The 26,142-nt window shown below is 32.3% G+C and overlaps 1 protein-coding gene and 1 pseudogene across 3 annotated transcripts in view; both read left to right on the forward strand.

The window, feature by feature from the left end:
- LOC123220381 (zinc finger BED domain-containing protein RICESLEEPER 1-like) overlaps positions 1-20,796 on the forward strand; it is an 86,599-nt gene extending 65,803 nt beyond the window's left edge. For 2 of the 3 annotated variants that reach the window (XM_044642592.1, XM_044642593.1), the window contains one exon: positions 19,047-20,796. In XM_044642592.1, coding sequence (XP_044498527.1) covers positions 19,047-20,783 — 1,737 coding nt within the window. In that variant the 3' untranslated portion in view covers positions 20,784-20,796. Of the gene's footprint in view, positions 1-15,535; positions 15,799-15,874; positions 16,001-18,717; positions 18,796-19,046 lie in introns of those variants that run through there. The other variant, XM_044642591.1, reaches the window with a different exon arrangement.
- LOC123220383 lies at positions 2,161-3,664 on the forward strand (annotated as a pseudogene).
- Positions 20,797-26,142: the final 5,346 nt, after the last annotated feature.

Here is a 26,142-nt window from a genome sequence, read left to right on the forward strand (position 1 = left end):
TTTTAAAGGACGAAATTAAAATTTTGTTTCTCAAAATAATTATTTTACAATGAAATTAAAATTTCGTTCCTATAAGTAACATTCTAGGACAAAAATATAATTTCATTCCTAAAAATGAATCTTAAGGGACAAAATTAAAATTTTGTTTCTTAAAATAATTGTTTTAAGACAAAATTAAAATTTCATCCTTAAAAATAACATTATAAGAAGAAATTTTAATTTTGTTCTTAAAAGTGACATTTTGGAAAGAAATTAAAACCATCCTTAAATATTTCGTCTCCAAATTGAATATATATCGTAGTGATTTCAAATTGCTCTAACATCTGCTCAACTCCCCGTTTCTTTTCATATCCTCTCTTTGGCTACCTTGTTTATCTTTCTTTCTCTGTTTGTTTCAAGTTTTATGGGCAGTCAATTTACTTCAGAAGCTCCAGTTTTTGAGCTAGCATTAGGCCTCCTGGTTACCACCACTCTGGTTTTCGCCATTACAGTTCCATTTCCTCTGAGCCTCGAGTGCGTTACATGGGCTTTGTGATTACAATATGCGCTATATGGGTTGGCTCTGCCAATGAGTCTAAGTAGGCTAAATTTTGAATTAGAGTTGTGTTATTTATAGTTAGATTTACTATCTGAATATTTTAGTATGTTAAATTTCTTCTTTAAAAATTAATGGCACATCAGAGATAGAAAGAAAAATAGTCCTTTAAATTATTTTTTCAAATATTTATGCATAATAAATATAAATGTTCTAATACAGAGTTATGATTTTATATATATGTATGTCTAGAACAGCAAGAAATTGCCCAAGCAAACGACAATCTGTTTTGACCTTTATTATTGTGCTTTTGGTTGAGTAATTGCTATTGAATGGATGATATCATCCTCTGTCTCTTTCTCATTCATTGCATTGAGACAAGACTAAGATGGCGAAGAAGGACCTTAGAGGGGTAAGGGCTTGTTTGGGTCTTCTTCAATGTTACCTATTACGGTAATTTGTGGGTTATATCTGTAATTTGATTGAATTGGTAGATTTAGATTGAAATTGAAATATAGATAGAGGAAAAAGATGAATATGAAAATTTAGAATATTAATGTTAGAAGAATAAAATAATTCAAATTAATTACTTATTGTTTTTAGACAAACAGGGGGTTTGTTCATCTTCTCAATGGGGATAAGATTGTTGCTTACTATTGTCTCGATGTTTTTTAGTAGTCACCACACACTTGGTTGGGTTGTTTTCATCCATGACACTAGAATGACTATGATTTTTACTAATATAATCAATTCAGTCTACCCTCTTGACATACCCAGATCATCCTTGTCTTTATTGTCATTGTGTTTGCTCAATATTTCACATTGTCCGCACTCTATTGCACACACTTGCATGCATCATCCTGTGCAGAAGGTGTTTAAAATTACTTAATAATTGAATCAGATTTGTATATAAACCGAAAATTAAATTAAAAAATAAACTATTTAAAAAATCGGTTTGAATATTAGTTCAAGAATATAACAAAACTAATTTTTTGTTTTGGTTACAGATTGAAGAATTTTGTTTGCATGATGATGTTTTGGTGAGATGGCTTAAGGTTGTTGCCTTGATGATGGTGTTTTTTATAAGGTTTCCATGGCATGTGGTGTATGAGAAAGAGAGAGATACATATTTCATGGCCTGTGTCATGTTTAGGGGGATGTCGGTATAGATGTAATAAGTTAAGGCAAAGATGTAAATTGCCATGTGCAACACGTGGCTTATAATACAATGATGAATGTTTATGTAACTCAACTACAAGTTAGTTTAGTTGTTAACTGAACTGAAGTAATGAAAATACATTCACTGTGCATTTTTGTCTCTCTTTTGTGTTCAAAATTTTCTTGAATATTTTCTCTCCAATTCTTGATCTTGGTTCTTGATTCGGCAACTCCAATCTCCGCTCAACCTTGATTTATTTGATTATACAGACTTCTGAGAGGACATTGGATGCTCCTGATCTTGTGGATGATTGCTACTTGAACTTATTGGATTGGGGAAGCGGCAATGTTCTTGCAATGACTATTGGAAGCACTGTGTATTTTGGAATGCTTCGGCTGGTTCAACCTCAGAACAACAAGCTCTTAGAAACATTTTCTTCTCTAGCTCTCTTTTTGTGAATTTACTTTCATATGTCATCTGTTCTTGCTTTCTTTGATTTCATTATCTGTTTCCAGGATTTCTCTACCTTTATTTTCTTTTTGCGGGTTTAATTTGTGTTTTCTCGTTTGTAATTTCTTTGTTGTCAAGGTTATGGATGCAGGTTCAATGAATTCATCGTCCAAACTGAAGGCACAACGTGATGCAGGTTCAATGAATTCATCTTCCAATTGAAGGCACGACCCAAATGCCACTTCAAGAACAGTTTCTTCACAGAAGAAAATCTAAAGAAAATGTAAAAATCTTCAATCTTTTGAACCGTCCTTTTCTTCTTTATATCTTCTGATCTTGTTTTGTTGCTGCAAGTTGGACAGATGCTTCCCCAACCGATCGGCAATGGACTTTGATTATGCCCATTTTATGCTCACAGAGGGCTTAAAAGGCAAGGAGAATCCGGCTGTCAGTTCACCTTCCCCTTACAGGAAGAAGCTTGCAGAGATATTCAACATGAATAGAAGTAGAATTCTTGCCTTCAAGAACAAGGCACCAATGCCAGTTGAACTCATTCCTACGGAACACTCCACCGCTTCTGTTCAACAGACTAAATTGGCTAAACCCGGCAGGCATATCCCTCAGGTGGGTCTGAATTTTAGGGTCTATTTGATAATTGAATTTTCAAATTTCAATTTTGTTTTGACCTTGATTGATTTGATCATACAGACTTCTGAGAGGACATTGTATGGTCCTGATCTTTTGGATGATTACTACTTGAACTTATTGGATTGGGCAAGCGGCAATGTTCTTGCAATAGCTCTTGGAAGCACTGTGTATTTGTGGGATGCTTTGGATGGTTCAACCTCAGAACTTGTCACAGTTGATGAGGAAAATGGCCGTGTCACAAGTGTCCGGCACCACATTTTGCAGTTGGGTTGACAAACTCTGAAGTACGGCTGTGGGATTCTGCTTCCAACAGACTGCTAAGAACAATGAGGGGTGGCCACAGATCAAGAGTTGGATCATTGGCTTGGAACGATCATATTCTGACAACCGGAGGAATGGATTTTCAGATTATTAACAATGATGTGAGAATTAGAGATCACATCGTTGAGACTTATAGAGGTCACAATCAAGAGGTTTGTGGCCCGAAATGGTCACAATCAGGGCAGCAATTAGCAAGTGGGCGCAATGATAATCTTCTCCACATATGGGACAGGTCGATGGCTTCTTCAAATTCACCCTTGCAGTGGCTGCACAGGCTGGAGCAGCACGCTTCTCCAGTCGCAGACCTTGCCTGGGACCCATTCCAGGGCAAGTGAAGAGGACAGGTGCATTAAGCTCTGGAATACTCACACGGGTGCTCGTTTGAATTCAGTAGACACCGGCTCTCAAGTTTGTGCCTTGCTGTGGAACAAGAATGAGAGAGAGCTACCTAGCTCACACGGATTTCCAGAAAAAAAATTCCCTGACGATTTGTATTGTATATGCATCTGATTGTGTCCCAAGGTATAATGTGTGGAAGAAATTATTCAAACTAGAAACCTTTGTTTCACACTAATATACATATTTAAGATGTTGGAGATGTTAGGTATAATGAAATAGACGGAGGGTCTATGATGTTATTCATCTTTTTTTTTTTCTTTTGTGCTTGTGTGGGTTCTGGATATTATGTCTTGTTGATTTTTGAATGTTTTATGTTTTTCTCAGGGCAAATTCCTTGGTTGGTGCTTTGACATCTAGTGCTGGGAAGCTGGTCTTGACATCTACTGCCAAAAAGCAGGTTTTGACATCCACTGCTGAAAAGCTGGTTTTGAGTTCCACTGAGGTCGTAAAACCTGTGAAAAATGGAAATAATCGTAAATCAGCTACATTGGCAGCCAAACTGTTTGACGCTAAAGTTCCTCTCAGGAAAAAGGTTCAACTCCTTATCCTTTTTGTTAGTGTCTATGGCTTGACTGATCAAGACAAAGCTTTCATAAGCTCACGTTACTGTCTATGGCTTAAAAAGGGAAGTGAGGACTTTTAAGATGAGCATGCACCGTCATTGTCCGTTTATTCAAAGATCAATTTTACATTTTGGTTTCTAAAATCTGACTGACTTTGAATATGAAAACTATTTACGTTTTCATTTCTTTTCTTGGAGACTGATTTTTAAGATGAGCATGCATTCTTGGTTGTTGCACTGCACCGTCATTCTTGGTTTTTATTCAGGTTTTTAGGCCATTAATATATATGCTAATTACTCTTATAAGTTGGAGTTTTTTAGTATTATTATTATTTTTTAATCTAAACAACTTGTTCCTATGATAAATGATTAATTGGAATAAGATAAAATCTTATGAATTGCAGTTTATGAAATTTGCTTTTTGATGTAGTTTTTATTTTGTTTTTTTAATTTTTTTAATTATTATTTTTCTTTGGAATATTGTGATAATGAAAAAACCTAAGCGTTCTAAACAAAAAAAGGTGTTCAAATGATTGGGACGACTTTACTTTTGTAGGGTCAATTGACCTTGTGTGGGTTACCTGCTAATATTAATTTTTCACAATTTCTCTTTTGTTTTTATTATTTTAACATATTCATTTCATAATTTTCAATATTTCTAGATACTGTACTTGACCCTATATTGCCTTTAGTGGAGAACCACATTTTCATAACATGTATTTTGCATGTCATTACAAGATCCTCTGGTTTGCTTGGCTCTCGAGTTTCAAGTACAAGTTACTGGTGCCATTCCTTAAGGACATACTCTTATTGCTACCATTCATTATTAGATGACATATCGAATCCAAAATCATTCTCTGTATATTACTACACCTGAAAACACTCATGATGTCATATTCTTAATGTGATACAGATCAAAACCCTTATTGCACTTTGGTCCCCAAATAGATGCCAAAAGAAAAATTAGAAGAACTTATTCCAAAAAAGTGGTATACTGCATATGAACAACTCCAGTCTTATAGTGCGGCTGCAATTACTCTTGTACCGTCTACTGATCCAACTTTTTATCTTTTATCAAATGGATGATTGTCTATCTCTTCCGCTTCGTCACAAGTGGCCAATAGTAGCATAGTATCTTTGTGTTTTCCTATTTAGTTTTCCTATGAAGAAATTCAGGATGATAATTAACCTGAAGTATATGGTTTCACCCTTAAGGGCCAAACCATCTATTTATTACAACCTCATGATCCTACTCTTCTAGATTGTAGTTATGTCTCTTGTGTGGAATGATTTGATCCATATCATCCACGAAATCGAGCTCAATTATCTCGGCGTCATTCTCAACCACAAGAAGTTTTACCAAGGAAATCTTCCTTCTAGGATATTTTTTGGCAACTATACAAAGATGGTGTTCCTGAATATGATCTACTTAGTGATCCCTCTGGCAAATTTGATTATGTGGTTTATTATAGAAAAGGAGATCCTCTTACTCCTACTCATGAATTGCCACTAATAGGCTAGTCTTTCTCAGATGACTCCAAAGACTCAGACACTAATTTTGATCATAATCCTTCATCCTCTCCTCCCTATCCTATCCCACAACCCAAAAAACGCATTCTAGTTATCAAAGTTGCCCATTATAAACACTCAGCCAAACATTCACGCTCCAATCCTTTGATCTAGAAACCTAAAAGGCTTTTTTAGTGGAAACCCAAAAAAGTTATAACCACAGTTGACCCTTTACCTATAATCTAAATGTTTGAACTTAGTGATTTTCCTCCTCTTGAGAAAACCAATGATGTAGCTCATCAAATTACTTATTCCTAGAAAGTCAAGAATCCCTAGACTATCAAGCCTGATGGTAGTATGAAACAAGTCAGCCTTGTAGAATCCGTATTAAATTAGCAATCTCAAAATGCAACTATCCAAAACAAAGTTTTAATGGACATTTGACAAACCATTCTTTGTATTGAACATAAAATTGATACTCACACTCATACAATGATGAAGCCCGTTGATGCATTGAGAATGAAAATTCAATAAGTCCATGCTGATATCATGATTTGCATTGACTAACGAGTTCCTTTCCATTTGTAACAACAAGAGATGAATTCCTTAAAAGCTCAACTTGCTCACATGGAAAATATGACCTTACAGCAGTACATCACCTTCTTTGTTGCCTAAAGAGTCCCAATAGGTGCATACAAATCGATACCAACAATGATTCAAAAAATACAAAAGTTTTGTTGGAGATTCAACACTCATTCATACTTACCAATCTATAATAGTTCCAGCCCCAACACCCTCAACTCCTTCCAAAGATAAGGGCAAAGTCATTATAACCACTGGCATACTTGTCGTAATAATAGACATTTTCGTTAGTGAAGATGTACCTCTACAATCAATGATTAACAATCTTATTTAGCATTACTTGATATCTAAAACACAATCAAGCTTGTCATCAAATTCATCCAACTCAAATACAAGTTCTTCTTATCATAGTGAAGTTGGTGGCAATCCTTATGTTTTTGAATATGAACAAGGTCAAACTTCCCATGTTATTGCACTCAACCTTGAATCCACTATGGACCAAGATCTAGAATTTTCTCTTCCACGACAACAAGTCCTTGTATTTAATCCTAGTCATAATGGCAAATTCCAAATATTTACTTTTGTTGATATTCCTGTTCATTAATACAGGAATCGTATTCGTGAAATGACTGAATGGATTAATTCAAAGCTTAAAAAACCTGGCACTACTATTAACCAAGTGTTGACCAATTTTGTTTCACATTTCACTAATGATCTAGGGGAATGATGGATAACTCTTGCTCAATACCATCAAATCCAACTATTACAACTCACTGATGTTGATCAATTCATGTACAACATTTATATGGAATTCTTAGGCAGCCCTACTCATCTTGAAGATTAAGCACAAGAAGAGTTCTTTAAATTAAAATGTTGTTCTTTCAATCAGAAATATTTAGAGCAACATTTTAAGAAAGTATATGCAAGATTTTATATTCTCAAAGGTACTGATGATCCAAATCTCAAATAGGGATATCTGAATCAACTTTTTGAGTCTTTAGGAAATGAAACTCTTAAATATTTGGAGTTTTAGGGTAGATCTTTAGCACAAACTACTTTTGGAGATTTATACCAAATGGTGTTAGCTCTACTTCAACTTCTTTAAAATAAGTCTAAATTCCTCTCTAATGTTGAACAATTGGGAAAAACATTAGGGAAAACTTGTGATTGACCCTACTTGAAGATTAAATGTTCTCACAAAATTGACCAATGCTATTGCAAAACTTCAAAGAAAAAGCATCATCGCAAATTTAATCCCAAGTATAGGCATAGACAATTTTTACTAATCAAGTAGTCTCGTTGCAGATTTTTCAAGAAAAAAATGCACCCAAGTCAAACATGATCGATGTTTTATATGTCATAAGTGAGGCCATTTTTCCAAACATTGTTCAAAAAAGAAGGGAAAAAAAGCTTGTTTCACAAATCTCTCGGGTCACTAGCCTCTAAGATCATGATGTTGAATCTCTATTTTCAGAAACTGTATTTGAATATTTGGACTTATATTTTATTATTCAATAATCAAATACAGATACTTTTGAGGATGAAATTCTCGACTCTTACAGTCTCTTTGATGTCAATACAACAGTCTCCTTCTCAACCATTAGCCGAAGTTCAACTCCTTCTTTACAAATATGCCAAACCGTTTATGATAATTGCTCTTGTGGACACTAGTGTTGTTTCTTCAATCCTCAAACCAAATGTGTTGCCATCCTCTTTTTGGAAATCTTATCAATAACATTTTAGAGCTGTCAATAGCTAAATCTTAACTAATTTTATCAGTAAAACATCATTTTGCAAGCCTTCCCTTTAGTCAATAATTCCCATAAATTCTTCTCTTCAGACCTCCTTGGTAAAGATGTTATCCTTGGGTTCGATATTATTCAAAAACTTTTTCCAAAAAAAGTTTTTATATCCATCTACAACCTATAATATTATCAACAACTTTTGCCAATTATTTCACCATTTCATCCTTATCTTTACTTCAACAGAAATTATTAACCTTTCATATGCAAATAGTCACTCAAAATTCTTGCTCAAATGTGCACACTCTCTTTGGTAGAATCTAGACTTTTTGGTTACTTTTCCTTCAAGAACACTAAACATGTTAACCCTACCAAAGCTAATCACAAGGGTATGAATCCCGAACATCTCCTTCAAGACCAAAAAGAACTTATCGAACTCCAAAAAGAAAGTCTCATTAAACCCACACAGTCCCAATGGGTATGTGAAGCTTTTTATGTTAACAAAAGAGCAGAATAAGTTCAAGGAAAAATAAGATTGATAATCAATTTTAACCTCTTAATGATTTCCTCTAAGATGATAAATTCCTCATCCCGAACAAACAGATTTTTTTTTGCCAACCTTACTTCTACAACAATTCTCCCCAAGTTTGATTTAAAAACACGTTTGTGGTAACTTGGCATTCATCTTGTTGATAGACCGAAGATAGCTTTCACTATCCCAAGCCAATATTTTCAATGGACAGTCGTGCCTTTTGGCTTGAAAACAACTCATTTTCTTTTCTAGAAAGCTATGACCAAGATCTTTGCTCTTCTAGGCAAACAAGCTCTTGTGTATATTGATGACATTCTTTTGTTCTTAGAAACTAAAGTTAAACATGTCAAGTTCCTCTAACAATTCCATCTGATTGTCCAAAAATATGGAATTATGTTTTTAGAAAAAAGAATACTGATTAAAAAGAAAATTCATTGAATTTCTTCTTTATATCAAATCATTTGCAGGATATAAGGATGTGACCTTTTCTAGATAGTATGGAAAAGGAGGACCATATCTCTAGTTGATAGGAGATAGGATTGGGAAGATGTCCATGTCGTCATTGTGATCAAATGACTGTAAAGATGTTTGTTAGGTGTTCTTGTGTTAGACATTGGTCTTTTCAAAAAACTTTTCTTTTGGATGATTGATCTAACAGTTGTACTCAATGGAAAACTATTCCCATGGTACGTCATCTTCTAGAATGGGCCATATCTGATGGGGGTGATTGAGTTGGCTTTAAAAATCATTCTTTCAAAATTCTAATAATCATGGGTATAATGTTTATGGTATTTTCAAAGGCTATACGGAAGATGTGCATATTTTCGTATATTGGTCCCAAATAATACTTTTTTGTGGTATTTGAGGATCTAGGCTTTTCGAGTAAGGAAAATGATAAAGTATTAATCTTGTGAACTCCTATGAAAACTTTGATGTTCAAGATGATACTAGGTGATAGTACATGTCCACCGAGGGATATGGTAAAACCATTGGAGAAAAATCTATAAAGGGGTAAATTTAGAGTTGTAAAAGCCATGCTTGAGATCTTTGGGCCATTTTAGCATGGTAGAAATAGGGAACTCAATAGCAATTGTGTAACAGGCTAAAATATACCATAAGAACCAAAGTGTGTTCCAAGTGAAGGTTTTGGATACATCAGAAATGGAAAAGAGGGTAAAATAAGGAAAATCAAGATGTACGCCAAGATTACCAAGAGTGTGAATGCCAGTTTCCTGAATGGGTAAGGTTTAGTAAGTGAGCATCATTTGGTGAAGGGTTTTAGTGTCATTTGGAGGTAGATGATGAAAGAGATCAAAAAATTCTAAGGGTAAGTTAGGGATACCTGGAGATAAAGATTGCACAATTATGGGAATGGGATCCATGATGTAGAGAATTGGGATAAGAAAGTGAGGGTGAATAATAAGGGGATTGGATGAGATTATAAAGGTCTTTTGGTGAGAAGGTAGAGTAAAAAAATTGGGAAGAATGTTGTATTTTTCCTTGACATACCTTTCGTCAAAAGAGTATTGAGAGAACCATTAACTCCATTGGATTAGTTGAGGATTTGTAAGTCGTTTGGTTTTTGGGATAACCATAGCTAGAAAAGAAGTCATATCAATCTCAATAGTAAAGTGGTGTCCAGCTAGATGAAATTTAATTTTTTCAATTCCTCGTTTGACGACTAGGATCTCTTTAAATATGGAATGATAATTGCTCTCAATGGGTGAAAATTGGCCATTTTTATAACCACAAATATTTCTTTTCCCATCTTAGTCTTCAAGAAGAATGGCAGACCAAAATTCATTACTTGCATCAGTCTGTAAGATTCTTTTTCCTTTAGAGGGAATGGATAAGAATGACAAAGTTGGGATAAGTTGTTTGAGGGTTTGGACTGCTTTTATTTGGCCTTAGCTTAACTGGGAGGATGTTTTTTGAGCATTAACCATAAAGGCTTTGTAATCTAACTGAGCTTTGGAACAAATTCTGAAACATAATTGACTATGCCAAGAAACTATTGAACTTGCTTTGTGGTCAAATTTTAATCTAGAAAATCTGCTAAATGGATGACGATATGAGATTGTGGAACATAAGTACCATTAGAGATCTTCGTATCGAGAAATTCAATGGATTTTTTCCCAATCAACATTTTCTTTTCTAAAAGCATAATTCCATAGTTTTGGACAATTTGGTGGAACTGTTAGAGGAGCTTGACATGTTTAGCTTCAGTTTTTGAGAACAAAATAATGTCATCAATATACACAAGAGCTTGTTTGCCCAAAGGAGTAAAGATCTTGGTCATAACTTTCTGGAAAAGAGAATGAGCTATTTTCAAGCCAAAAAGCATGACTGTCCATTAAAAATGTTGGCCTAGGATAGTGAAAGTTGTCTTTGATTTATCAAAAGGATGAATGTCAAGTTGCCAAAAATCTATTTTTAAATCAAACTTGGAAAGAATGGTTACAGTAGCAAGGTTGGCAAAAAAAAAAGTTATTTGTTCTGTATGGGGAATTTATCATCTTGGAAGAAATCATTGAGAGGTTTATAATTGATTACCAATCTCATTTTTCCTCGAACTTGTTCTGTTTTTTTGTTAAAATAAAAAGCTTCACATGCCCATGGAGATTGTGTAGGTTCAATGGGACCTTCTTTCTAGAGTTCAGTGCATTTTTCTTAGGCATGGAGGAGATTATCGGGATTCATACCCTTGTGACTAGTTTTGGTGTAGTTAACATATTCAATGTTCTTGAAAGGAAAAGTAACAAAGAAGTCTGGATTCTGTCAAGAAAGGTGTGCACATTTGAGTAAGAATTATGAGTGACTATTTGCACATGAAAATTTAATAATTTCTTATTGAAGTGTAGACAAGGGTGAAATGGTGAAATAATTAAGTGGTAGTACTCTATGGCAAAAGTTATTGATAATGTTGTAAGTCGTGGGTGGATATAAAAACTTTCTTTGCAAAAAGTTTTTCAATAATATCTAAACCAAGGATAGCATCTCTATTAGGGAGGTCTGAAGAGAGGAATTTATGGAAAATATTGATTGAATGGAAAGGTTACAAAATGATGGTTTTGCTAATAAAATTAGTTGAGAAGATTTGGCTATTAGCAACTTTGAAATGTTGTTGATGGGGTGTCCAAAAAAAAGATGGCAACATATTGGGTTTAAGGATTGAAGAAACAACACTAATGTCCATAAGAGCAATTATCTTAAAGGGTTTGACATATTTGTGGAGAAGGAGTCGAATTTCGTCCAATGGCTGAAGAGGAGACTATTATACTAGCATTAAAGAGACAATACAAGAGTCAAGAATTTCATCCTTGAAAGTATCTGTATTTGATTCTTGAATAATAAAATCTAAGTTCGAATGTTCAGATGCAGTTTCTGAAAAGAGAGATTCAACATCATAATCTTGGAGACTAATGAACTAAGAGATTTGTGAAACAAGTTTTTCCCCCTTCTTTTTTGGACAATCTTTGGAAAAATGGCCTCACTTATGACATATTTAGCATCAATCATGTTTGACTCGAGTGTGCTTCTTTTTGAAAAATTTGCAACGAGACTTCTTGATTGGTGGGAAGTATCTACGCCCATACTTGGGATTAAATCTACGATAATGCTTTTTCTTTGAAGTTTTGTAGTAGCACTAGTCACTTTTGTGAGAACATTTAATCTTCAAGTCGAGTCAGTCACAAGTCTTCCCTAATGTTTTTCCCAAGTGTTCAATATTAGAGAGGAATCTAGACTTATTGCAAAGAAGTTGGAGTTAAGCTAACACCGTCTGGTATAGATCTCCAAGAATAGTTTGTGCTAAAGATCTATCTTGAAACTTCAAATATTTGAGAGTTTCATTTCCCAAAGGCTTGGGAAGTTGATTCAAATATGCTTGTTTGAGATTTGGATCATCAACACCTTTGAGAATATAGAATCGTGCACGTACTTTCTTAAAATATTGCTCTAAATGCTTCGAATTGAAATAGCAACAATTTAATTTAAAGAACTCTTCTTATACTTAATCTTCAAGATGAGTGGGGCTGCCTAAGAATTCCATATAAATGTTATATATGAATTAATCAACATTAAGGAGTTGGATTTGATGGTATTGAGCAAGAACTATCCACCATTCTCGTAGATCACCAGTGAAATGTGAAACAAAACTGGTCAGCACCTGGTTAATGGTACCGCTAGGCTTCTGAAGCTCTTTATTAATCCATCTAGTCATTTCATGAATACGATTCTTGTATTGATGAATAGGAATATCATCAAAAGTGAATGTTTGGAATTTGCTATTATAACTAGGATTAAATATAGGAACTATTACCATGGAAGAGAAAATTCCCGATCTTGTTCCATAGTGGATTCAAGGTTGGGTGAAGCAGCGTAGGAAGTTTGCCCTTATTCATACCACTTACAATTAAAGTTCATATATTATATGATAACAATGTTGTAAATGCAGGATGGTTGTCAATAACTTAACCACCACTACTCTTTTCTTCTTGACTGCAAGAAGAGTAAGGCAAACAATGAAATAGTAGGATGGAGTTTATTATTATTTTCATTTTTAAATCTAAACAACTTGTTTCTATGATAAATGATTATTCCCGTTTGTCATGTGGGTGACCCGGGTTCGATCCCTGGCAATGACGCCAAATTTTTGGTGGTCCGTTGAAACCTCCAAAAATAATACTAATTTTTACTATCAACAAAATTTTTATTGTAGTGTGACAGTGAAAACCAAGTCGAATCCCAAGGGAAATTTTACTATAAACTTCCTACAAAAGAAAACCAATATTGAGAGTGAGGTTTTTATATATATATATATATTTTTTCTAATTAAGAGTTTTGAAAAAATAATAATAAATAATAAATAAATAAGAAAACCAATCCAATTAAAGTAATCCAGTTCAAGGGTTAAACATTCATTCCATAAATTTGATTGATCATAGAAATGAAATAATCATCTTTAATTCAAGCAAATAAATTTGATTTCCTTTAAAGCTAAAAGAAACCAAGACATTCAATAATAAAATTAACTGGAAAAAGCTTCCAATCAATTCCTTATTATCAAACAATTTCAATATTGAAAAAAAAAAATTCTCATTCATTCAATAAAAGTCGTAAAAACAAAGAATGTAAATTTATTCCAAGCAACCATTCAAAAGCTTAAACGATTCAACTTGTTTCATTTCTTCCTAGTAAATTAACATGAAAAAGGAAGGTATCTAGTTAATTCACTTTGCCTCTTATTCTAATTCCTAACAACAATTACAGATTGAGATGAACTAGAAAGCATATATGTGATACCCTTAGGCGAATCCCACATCGACAAAGCACGAGAGAGATGTTGGGTCTATCTATGTATCCCACATTGGTTAGTGGTAGGAGAATTTGACTGGCTAAATAGACTATGAGCTCCTTAACTGTTAAGATGTGTTTTGGTTTGCAAAGCCCAGAAGCAAAACCATGATGGACTGTGTGTCCAAAGTGGATAACATCTTGACAGTAGGTCGGGTTACTGGATCAGAGATGTTACAAATGGTATCAGAGCAGCTCCGCGTGTCCTCTTGAATAATGGTAGAGTAAACCTCAGCGAAAACGCTGAGTCCCGTAAGGGGGTTGTATGTGATATCCTTAGGCGAATCCCACATCAACAAAGCATGAAAGAGATGCTGAGTTTATCTATGTATCTCACATTGGTTAATGGTGGGAGAATTTGACTGGTTAAATAGTCTGTAAGCTCCTTAACTGTTAAGACGTGTTTTGGGTTGCAAAGCCTAGAAACAAAACCATGATGGACTGTGTGTCTAAAGTGAACAATATCTTGATAGTGGGTCGGGTTATTGGACCAGAGATGTTACAATATATGCAAGCTCAAACCAATTCAACAAGCGAGAAATAGTAATTAATTGCATAAAATCGAATTCAGGAAGAAATAAATACTTGAATACAAAAGAATTACGAATCACAACTTTACTTCTCACAACCGATGATGGAGATAGAGTCGTCCCCTTGAACCGAACTATAAAACTAGCCGTTCATTTTCTACTAAGAAATTGTAGAGAGAAAAAAAACAATACATAACATAAAAGCTGCCTCCCCTTTTCTCTCTATTTAACGTAAAGCACATCATAATGATAGGATATCAAGGCTAAAAAATAGGAGTTCAATTATTTGACAGATTCCCTCCCTAATTCTACGAACTTCTTTTCCAAATTGGATTGTAAGTAGGCTCTTCTTTGATTGGCCAAAGTGTAATCACTTGATAAGATTTTTCAATTTGACCTTCTTGCCTTGATTAGTATCTTAAGATATATCCAATCATAATCTTTGATTTTGCTCAAAATATCTTCAGTTTTGCTCCAAATCTGCTCAAATTACAACCTGCTTTCTGATTAACCATAGAAAATAATACTGATAAGCTAACAAATTCACAACAAAAGCTAAGCAAATCATGACATAAATATATGCAAATAATGAATTTATCAATAACAATGTTGTAAATGCAGGATGGTTGTCAATAACTTAACCACCACTACTCTTTTCTTCTTGACTGCAAGAAGAGTAAGGCAAACAATGAAAGAGCAGGATGGAGTTTATTATTATATTCATTTTTAAATCTAAACAACTTGTTTCTATGATAAATGATTAATTGGATGGAATAAGATGAAATCTTATGAATTGCAGTTTATGAAATTTGCTTATTGATGTAGTAGTCTGTTAGAACTCACATACATACTATACCACGTGCAGGAAAAGAGAGTGGGGAGGGAAGAAGACACCCGGCAGTAGTTAGCTTATTGATGTAGTCAACTGGAAATGCTTCTGTCAAATGGACGGCTACAGATAAGTAATTTTGTGCTTCTTCTGCTTTTATTGAATGGTTTGAGATGTAATTTGCCGGAGATTGCCAACATGGCAACGATTACTTCTATAAATAGATTCATGTAACTCAAAATGAAATTTGAGGAATTTCCAGAATTTTATGTTCTGTTCAAACAGTTGTTGAGCAGAAATTATTTCTTAATGTGAAGGAAAATGACAGAATTAGACCCACCCACCAATCGTCTTATTGTCAAGGGCAAGATGGTTGTTGATTAAATATAAAAAGTAATTTTTTAGAATTAATTTAAGACTTTGCCAACCACTCCGTTTTTCCCTTTGACAAAAAGAAGATAGAGACAAACAATGAAAGGGCAAAGAAGCCACCACTAATGATGACCCTAATTTCTATTTATACATTGCAAGCTTCATCAGTTTCTCTCATTCAAAAGCTTACATATATCAAATAATTTAGGCTCATTTGCAAAGGAAGAGATGGATCTAAGAAACATTCAAGTGAGTCCTCGAGAGTATTTACAAGTAAGAAATAGTTTTCTTTTTCATGTTTTATCAATTTCAATGTTTTCTCTTTCTTATGTCTATGTAATTTATGTAGTTACGAAAGTTTAAAATCAGTGAAGAAATAAAATGTTTGAAAGATTTTGTACATCAGTATAACAGTATCCCAGAAATGAGAGATGACATCATGGATTATCTTCAATCTCTTCGACAGGATCTACAGGTAATTTTACATACTTACATGTTTATTGCTCTTTACTTTTCATTTTGTTTTTCAAGAAATTAAGATTAACCGACGTAGAATTGATGACTAAAATTCTTATTTTTTTGTTTGAATTCAACGTGTTTTCAAGGTTTTACAGTGATTTGTTTTTTCTTTTTCACTTTAAATATTTTAGATTTTCCTAAGTTAAATATATTTTTGTGTTTCCTATATATATATATATATATGCCTTATATATTCTAAAATGCCTTATGTTAGAATCTTTTCTTTGTTAATTTTCTAAAATATTCTTCATGTAATGATATATTAAAATTTTTTAATGTTGTCAAATTATAAAATAAATAAATTAAATTATTTTTACTTGTCTTCTTATTATTAAAATTTTTTAAATATTTTCTATATTATTTGTTATTTTAATTGAAAATTTAGGGTATATTTGACCAAAGAATCTTATAAGTGTAAAACATTATCATGGTAATCTTTTAATACATATCGTAAAAATGGTAATCAAATTTACTACTATATTATCTATCACATCACCATTTATAATCAAAGATTAGTAGAGTAATTTAATAGTTGACAAATCAAATATGGTAATGACAGAAATAAATGACAAATTACGAGGGTTAAACAAAATTATCCCATCCTAAACCAAAGGCCCCATAAATTTTCTTTGTTTTATCAAGTTACACTTTAGGTAAGATAACTAATTTTGAACAAAATTATGTAATTATTTAATAATATAAAATTTAATATATATCAACAAAATCATATTCTTTTACATACTTCTTTATATATCACATATCTATACCTGGAAAAAATAATTATTTTTAGAGTAGCACTATATTATGTTTATAAATAATCGGTGCAAACTTGAGTACAAATAATAATATATTACTATGTAATTGGATGTTACTTTTTTATAATACAAAATCATCCAATCACATGATAACATGTTATTAGTTACACTTAAGTTTGTGTTCATTGTTTACATACATAATTTTATTGATTTTTTATCTATAAAATGTAATTCATAATTGTTTTTATATAGATCTGAAACTCTCTCATATTTTATCAAAATAATTTTTTCTTGTATAAAACATAACTTAAAAGGTACTCTAGTATCATTTATATTACTTATATTTTTTACTTTGTTATAGTTAGAATCTCCTTTCCATTTAAAGAAAAAAAATCTGTCTTCTAATCCAAGTATATGATTTTTTTTTCCAATTAATAAAAATCCATAGAATTATCCTATAAAAGAAACCAGCTTATAGGAATCCTGGAAAAAATTAAAAAAAAAAGAGAAAAACATTGGGACCTATAGTTTTTCTAATCAAGGAGTACTTGCTTTTGTATAATCTTATCATTTTATTTATTTTTCTAAGATTTGTATTGTTATATTATTTTTCTTTTTTGTCAAGAAGTAAAAGACTTAACCATTAAAAGATTCAATAAAACTATATATACCCATTTTTGATACACAATTTGTGTACACAGATGAGGTGTTATCATGTGATTTGATGTTTCTTTATTATATAATGACACATGTTTTAAAATCACCTAATTACATGATGACACATCACTGTGTATATGAATTATGTATCAAAAATGGTTACTCATAGCATTGCTCTAAAAGATTATATTGTCTAATGTTATTATTGTGATATCATTTTCTTTTTATGTGGTGTAATAAAAAATTTGATTATTAAAAGATTATATTGTCTAAGATTTGTATTATTATGGCATTTTCTTTTTTTGTTTTGTAATAAAAAAACTTAACTATTAATACTTTCTTAATTTAACATTTTTTTAATTTAAATAAGAAGATTTTATATAGATTATATGTCTAGATATGTATTGTTATATTGATTTCTTTTTATATCTTTTAATAAAATATTTGACACTTTCACTTTTTAAACTCCAGAGTCTATTATTAACATTTTTCCAATCAAAACAAAACTTAAATATAAAATTATATTGTTTAAGATGTATATTGTATTACTAAATTATTTTCCTTCTTTGTCTTTTAGTAAATGATTTGGCTATTAATATTTTTATTCTTTAAATGCAAGACTCAATTATTAACATTTTTGTAATTTAAACAAGATATTAATAGATTGAAGGATGACAAGTTGTTAACCATTCAATTTATTTCATTAATTGATCAAGATTTTTGTGACTAAAAGAGTGAAATTGACAAGTGACCAAGTTACCTCAAGGTTCGTAAATTAACATTTGAAAGTTAATAAAGAGTAATGAAATTTTATTAATAAGAAAATATAAAAGTCTTTTAGCCAAGCTTTCAAATTTATGATAACAAATTTGTTGGCCAAGCTTTCAAATTTATGATAAAATATAAAAGTCTTTTAGCCAAGCTTTCAAATTTATGATAACAAATTTGTTGGCCAAGCTTTCAAATTTATGATAACAAATATGAAATTTTTAGCAGAAGATTTAACAGAAGGGAATGGAATATCCTTTTTTGCTTTTATTTGAGAAAAAAAATTAGACAAAATTCAACCATCATTCAAATAGAAAACAATTTGGAATATTCTACTAGGAAAAAAAATTCATTCCAATAATAGTTTAAAATGTTCTACTGAATTGAATATCATTAAACAGCCTTTTTCCCAAAAGAAAAAGATTATAAAAGCATGTTTGTCCAATGCAAAATGACTGTTTCTTATTTTATTTTTTCCATTGGAAATGAGAAGGATATTGAATCTTCGATGCAACATGGAAAACAGCCTGTATCTTTCAACGTCAATGGAATATATCAGTACCATGGACAGGTTCCTTTTCTCTCTCTTTATATTATATATTTGAAATAAATTAAAGTAAGAAATTCCTCAATTAATAAAGAAAAATATATATTCAGTAATCTTTAGAATTCTTAGCCAATGTCTACGTGCTTGCTAGCAAACTATACAAATTGACTTGGTTGCCTTAAATATGTTTCAGAGATTCAATTTCTTTCCTTGGGCTCAATTTTTATTTGGCTTTTGTAGTTTATTAGGTGATAGAGTTGTTTGTGTGTTAACAGGAGATCACTCAACAAAATGTCTATTTTGGACCTACTCTAAATCAAGAGAATGATGTGGTGATGGGTCCAAATGCACAAAGTTTATCATGTTCTAAACGAAAAAGGTGGTCAAAGGTTTGGGAGGACTTCACAAAGTATATAGGCCAAGATGGAAAGGAATGGGCTAAGTGTAAACATTGTAAGAAAGAGTTTGTAGGATCAAGTAAGAGTGGAACCACACATCTCAAAAATCATTTACAAAGTTGCCTTGGTTTGAGAAATCCAAGTGCAGTTGCAGATAAAGTAAAAGAGAAAAGTATGATTGGTACAAATTTGAATGGCTCTGACTTTGTGCAAAGGATTATTAAGTATGGGCTAAATGGCATCAAGGATGATATTCTTGTTGTTTATGAACAAGTGAAGTGCAAATTTCATGGATATATAGATAAGCTTCCTTCTCGTGTTAGCGTAACATTTGATAGGTGGTGCTGGAATGGTTTTTGGTTCATGAATATCTGGTTTGTTGATGATAGTTGGGAATTGAGAAACATGATTATATTTGTGGCAAATTGTGAAGATGAGGATGAAGATGATGGCTATGAAATTTTTAAGTCTTTGCTAGTGGATTGGAACATACACACAAAAATGTTTTCTATGTTTATCTGTCATGGAGAACCATATGAGGAAGTTACCCAGAATTTGAACAACTGGTTCAACGAAGGAGGTTCACTTCCGTTTATTGGGACAGATTTTCCGAGTTATGCTTTATATAATATATTTTATTGGGAATTTTTCAATGATTTGAAAGAAATTTCACCAAATAATATTATTGCTAAAGCGTCTAAGCTTAGGGACTACGTTTGCACACCATCCAATGGTCAAAAGTTTGGATGTGCAGTACATCAAGCTTTGTCCATGGGCAAAATAGTAACTTCCCAAAGTGTTCCTCCTCGTTGGGGTAATAGCATTAGAGTGTTTAAGTGGGTAATGGGATGTAAAGAAGCATTTAATGAACTGGAGCATATAGATCCTGATTTCAAGTTTATCAATTTTACAAAAGAGGATTGGGATGACGCAAAATTACTCTATAGTGGTTGGCAAGTGCTAGGTGATTACAAAAAAGAAATTCTTAAGTTGAGAGATTCTGAATATAAAACTGAAACTGTGAATTTCAAATTCATCCGTGACATTTTTTTCAAATTAGTTCAGTTGAGAAAAAGTGATAATTATTACATTTGCCACATTGCATCACTTATCAAAAAACGTCTTGCAGAATATTGGAAGAATTCTAGGTCGATTTTAGAAGTCGGGGTCATTTTGGATCCACGATGTAAATTGAAGATGGTAGAAAATATCTATAAAATGATTTATGATAATGATTCTGAGATACACCTTCAAAAAGCGATTGATGATGTTACAAATATTTTCAATGAATATGTAAAGGGCATGTCATCATCCTCTTCAAGCCATGACTATAATATTACTTCAAAATCAGAACTTGACTGCTATTTGAGAGACGAGTTTCCTCAAGATGAAATGTTTGATATTCTACAATGGTGGCGTGACAAATCTCCAGTTTATCCAACACTAGCTAAGATGGCACGTGATTTCTTATCGATGCCCAGTGAACTTCCTTATGTACCTCCTTACTTCAAGGATGGAATTCAAGATATCTATGCTTGTAATGATCTTGATGATGACTTCGTATTAAAATTGGCATATACAAAATATTGGTTGAACTTTTTTGAAAGTAATTAATTAAGTTGTTGAATGTGTGATATGTTTTTTATCCTTTTAATACATAATGAATTAACATTTTGTTGTATAAAAATTGACAAAATATTATACTTCTCAAGCTTTATTGTCAATTGCCACGTGATGTTTACATTTTGATTGTTGTTCATCTAATCTTCTCAAACTAATATGAAAATTTTACATGATAATGAAAATTGTCTCTCATTTTTTTCTTTTTTTTTATTCACTTCTACATCCCTTCGAAATGCTACATCAAAATTTAAATAATTTAACCGAAAATATACACAAAAAATATATATATAATTCTTTCTATTTTTTTTCATTATTTATGAAAGTCTGGCTGACATTTTTTTTACTTTGTGTATTTATTCAAACCTATTTTGCAAAAGCACATTACTAATCTAATTATTTTCTTTTGCGAAAGCACATTGCAAAAACATATGATTAACTGACTTTAAATTAAAGATAAAGTTGTATCAAATCATATGATAACATATTATATGTAATTGGGTACTTAAAAATATGTACACATAATATTGCTTATATCATTTTACTCTTTTATCAAAGTTAGTTATTCGTTATTAATAGTAAATAACTATTCATATCAATTTGTCCAAATATTACAATATGTGTGTAATAATTGTCATTTTTTTCTAGAGATTTAAAATATTACAACAATATCTCTATCTGATTGAACAATGTATAGTATTGTGGGGTTGTAAATGTCGTTTTAAAAAGTTTATTACAAACAAAAACTCCAAACTTTTTTCAACTTTCCAAAACCCTTGAAAAAAATTTATTCACAACCCTAACATTTTAAAAAATTATAGTTTTCCCACAAATATATTATTATACATCATTAACACTCATATTTATACTTTTATTAGTAATTTTTTTATTATTTTTAATTGAAATTAATATAAATTTGAAGGGTAAAGTGCTATTTAGCTTGAGGGTTTTTTTTTTTGCTTTTTCAAACAATTTTATAAAAAATTTAACTGATCAATTGGGAAAATGACTTTTTTAAACTTAAAGAATGGAAAATATTATTTAATTAAACCTTGGTTTAGAAATAGTCATTTGGCTTAAATTAGTCGAGGAACCTGTAGAGTTTTTAAGTAGACCTAGCGAATGGGCAGATTAGTCAAGTCAATACGAGTGCGGATCGAAAAAAAGTTAAGTTATATAAGAAAATATATCTAAAACTCGTATCCGGCTCTACGAATAAGAAATTATATACGAATATCTAAAACAATGAGTTAATCACTAATATTAATTTCTCACTATTTCTCTTTTGTTTTTATTATTTTAATGTATTCATTTTTTAATTTTCAATATTTTTCTCTTTAAGCACATAAATATTGTGTGAAGGAAAGAAAATTTATCTCGCATATTCGTTTTTATATGGTTTACCCATAGGTTCCGCAAGTAACTCACCTGTTTTGCCAAATTAATTTTTGAGGCCATCATCAGTTGCAATTAAATATTAGTGAATTAATTCAAGATCTCAATTTGTCACATGTTGGACTTGTTTTAGTTATTTATTTTTAGTATAACTAATGGCAAAATTCCATTTGACTTCAAAAAATCTAGTTCTTTCTTTAGCTTTGTCATGAGTAATCTATTCCATTGTTTTAAAATCTAAACCATATCAATTGATCCAACCGAGATCCAATGGTTAGTCTAATATAAGTTAAAGCTAAAACCTTTACATTGGAGCTGGTTCAAAATTCATTAGACTGAAAATATATATGTTTTATAACTTGTCCAATAAATATATCTAACATATTCATCACTTGATTTCACATTCGGATCAGATATCAGTTTTCTTTGTCCAGCAACATGTATAATAATAATCATCATCAATCACTATTTTACGAGCAACTGATTGTTAATGGAGTGCGAGGAGATTACAAAGAGTTCCCATGTATTAAATAAAAAAACAAAAACAGAGGACATGTGACAAAAATAAAACCAGACGTATGTTAACCATCTTAGTACAAATACAAAAACAGAGGAAATTAGACAAGTATAGAACACTTAAAACAATAAGTATATGAAGTGTTCAGTTTCCTCTGCTTCTTAGAAGTTGGCACGTGGAACAAGAAAATGAATAAAGAGATGATGGTGAGTTTGAAAGTGAGTTCGGTGGTTGGTATTGGCTCTCCAAAAACAATGAAAATGGTGGGGGAGTTGAAGGGTAGGAAGGTGTTAGTTCTGATCGACAGCAGAGCGACTCATAACTTCATCTCGGAGAAACTCGTGGAAGAACTGAAAATTCCGATGAAGGCCGCACAGTTCGCCATGGTGTTGGGAGATGACCACAGAGTAAAAGAACTGAAAATTCCGATGAAGTAAAATGAAATCTGAGGAATCTCAAGAATTTTCTGTTCTCTTCAAACAGTTGTTGAGCAGAAATTATTTCTTAATGTGAAGTAACAGAATCTCAGTTTGTCACATGTTAAGCTTGTTTTATTTATATATTTATTTTTGGTATATGTCATGCCAAATTCCATCCCGATGTCCGACTTCAAAAGAAATTCTATTGTTTATTTATGATCATAAACTTTGACATGAGTGATCTGCTCGATTTTTTAAAACCTAAAAATCCAACTGGGACCTAGTAGTTAGTCTTATCTTGGTTAAAGGTAAAACTTGTTTTAATCATTGGATTAGAGCTAGTTTAACTATCAAGTCAATTCAGTTAAATGCATGTTAATTAGCCACAAATATCGCTAAATTTGAAACATTTATATTTAAATTTGTTCAAGAAATTTAATTAATATCAATAATTTTAATAATCATTAATGTCATGTTGATATTACCAATTCAACCGACTAATTAGACAAATCAACTAAACTCTTAACGAGCTCAACCCTCATATCAAAACATTGACCTATTCATCACTTGATTTCAAATGCAAACTAAGGTATCTGCTTTCTCTTTCCTGCTACATTTAAAATAATCATCAACCATTTTTATAAGCAATCGATTGTGTAGGACTTGAAGAGAAAGTGGAGAGCGAGGAGATAACAAAGAGTGCCCAATTCAAAACAAAAACAGAGGAAATATGGCAAACATAAAACCAGAGAAATGTTACACCATCGTATTACAAATAAAAACACAGAGGAAATTAGACAATAACACTATTCGGCAGCTTAGTTCGAGATCGACTATGACACTGTATTCTTGCCTATGATACTGTTTACTGCTCCGACAAACTGTTCTTCCCATCAACAACCCATTAATGCCATTATGTAATAACGTGAATAAGGTCCAACTCAATGTTGTATTGGGCTCATGCTGGCCCCAGACTCAATTCGAATTGTATTGAACCCACCCCTAAGGAAGAGGGAGGAGATAACAAAGAAAAGCAAAAACGGAGGAAAATGGACAGGTACAGAACCTTTATAACAGGAAGAAGCCGGTTTAATTATATTAAAGAGTAGGAACAGAACGAGAACTTGAGGCTCTGCATATCAAAATAGTGATGAGGGAGATCGCAAACAGAGCCCATGTAACGCACTTGAGCCTCGGAGGAAATGGAATTGTAATGGCGAAAACCACAGTGGTGGTAACCAGAAGACCCAATGCTAACTCAAAAACTGGATTTCGTGAAGTAAAATTGCTGCCCATGAAGCTTGAAACAAACAGAGAAAGAAAGATGAGCAAAATACCGAAAGAGAGGACATGAGAAGAAACAGGGAGTTGGATTTGGATTTGGGCAGACAGCAGAGCAACCTTAAAGAAGATTGACCAATTTAATACAAAATTAAACAGTGTCCAGACCCGTATATCCAACCAAATGTTTCAAAATTATTGTTTCATTAATAAAATAAAAATTATGTTTTTAATTAGATACTCAAAAGCATGTTATAATATAATTGAATACTTTTGAATTAAAATAAATTAACAAAATATGATCCAATACACTCTATTTCTAAAGAGGTATTACTTTAAATAGTTGATCCAAAATTTTTTGTTTATTAATGTCGACAGAATCTTTGACAGACATAAAATGGAAAAGAATAAAAGGAACTTTGACATTAATTATAACAACCTTAAAGAAGACACAGAGAAATTACAACAACAAGACTAAGATTAATCAGTTCAAAGTAATTAAAACTAAGTTTAGAAGAGCAAAATAATTAACAGAGAGATTGCATACAGAGCCCAGGTACACACTTGAGACTTAGAGGAAATGGAATTGCAATGATAAAAAAACCACGGTTGTAGCAACAAGGAAACCACGGTTTAGCATAACTAATTCATCTACTTTGCAATGGGTTTACACTTGGGCTCCTTTTTGGCAACCCCAATTCGGATCCAATTCTTAATAGCCTGTATGGGAGTCTTTTTTAATGGGTATGAGGCAATTTGATGTCAGCACGTTTTGAGCTTTTCCAGAAACAAGACAAACATAAAACCAGAGAAAAGTTACACCATCTTATTACAAATACAAAACAGAGGAAAATAGACAAGTACACAACCTTTGACATGAGTAATCTCCACTCATCACTTGATTTCATATTTGGACCCAGATATCCGCTTTCTGTTTCCTGCTACAATCGATTGCGATGAACTTGAAGATATGACAATGGAAAGCGAGGAGATAACAAAGAGTGCCCAATACAAAAACAAAAACTGAGTACATATGACAAACATAAAACCAGAGAAATGGTACAGCATCTTATTACAAATACCAAAAACAGAGGAAATTAGACAAGTACAGAACATGTAAAACAGCAAGAAGGCAGTTTAATTTTTTAAATGAGTAGGAACAGAACAAAAACTTGAGGCACTGCATATCAAAATGGTGACAAGGGAGATTGCAAGCAGAGCCCATGTAACGCACTTGAGGCTCAGAGAATATGGAATTGCAATGGCGAAAACCACAGTGGTGGTAACCAGGAGGCCTAATGCTAGCTCAAAAACTGGAACTCGTGAAGTAAAATTGTCGCCCATAAAACTTGAAACAAACAGAGAAAGAAAGGTGAACAAGATAGCGAAAGAGAGGATATGAATAGAAAGAGGGAGTTGCGATTGGATTTGGGCAGACGCCAAAGCTATTTCAAGAGCAGCTTCGAAGCAAAATGCCATTACAACGTTTTTCCACTGGTGTCAGTAAAGAGGAAGACGGTGGTAGTGACGATGGAGGCGGGTACATTCTCCGACGGATTTGGGATATTTTGGAGATTATGACGCTGATAATCCAAGAGAAAAATGCTTTGATGCTCTCTGAAAAGGCCATGGTTTGTCGGTGTGAGTAAAGATGAAGAGTCGACGTTAACATTTATTTATATAAGTTCATTGTCGGATATCTGAAATCCGTTAAGCTGGAGATACAGAAAAAAAGAAAGAA

The sequence above is a fragment of the Mangifera indica genome, chromosome 7, assembly GCF_011075055.1.
Source record: "Mangifera indica cultivar Alphonso chromosome 7, CATAS_Mindica_2.1, whole genome shotgun sequence".
NCBI lineage: Eukaryota > Viridiplantae > Streptophyta > Magnoliopsida > Sapindales > Anacardiaceae > Mangifera > Mangifera indica.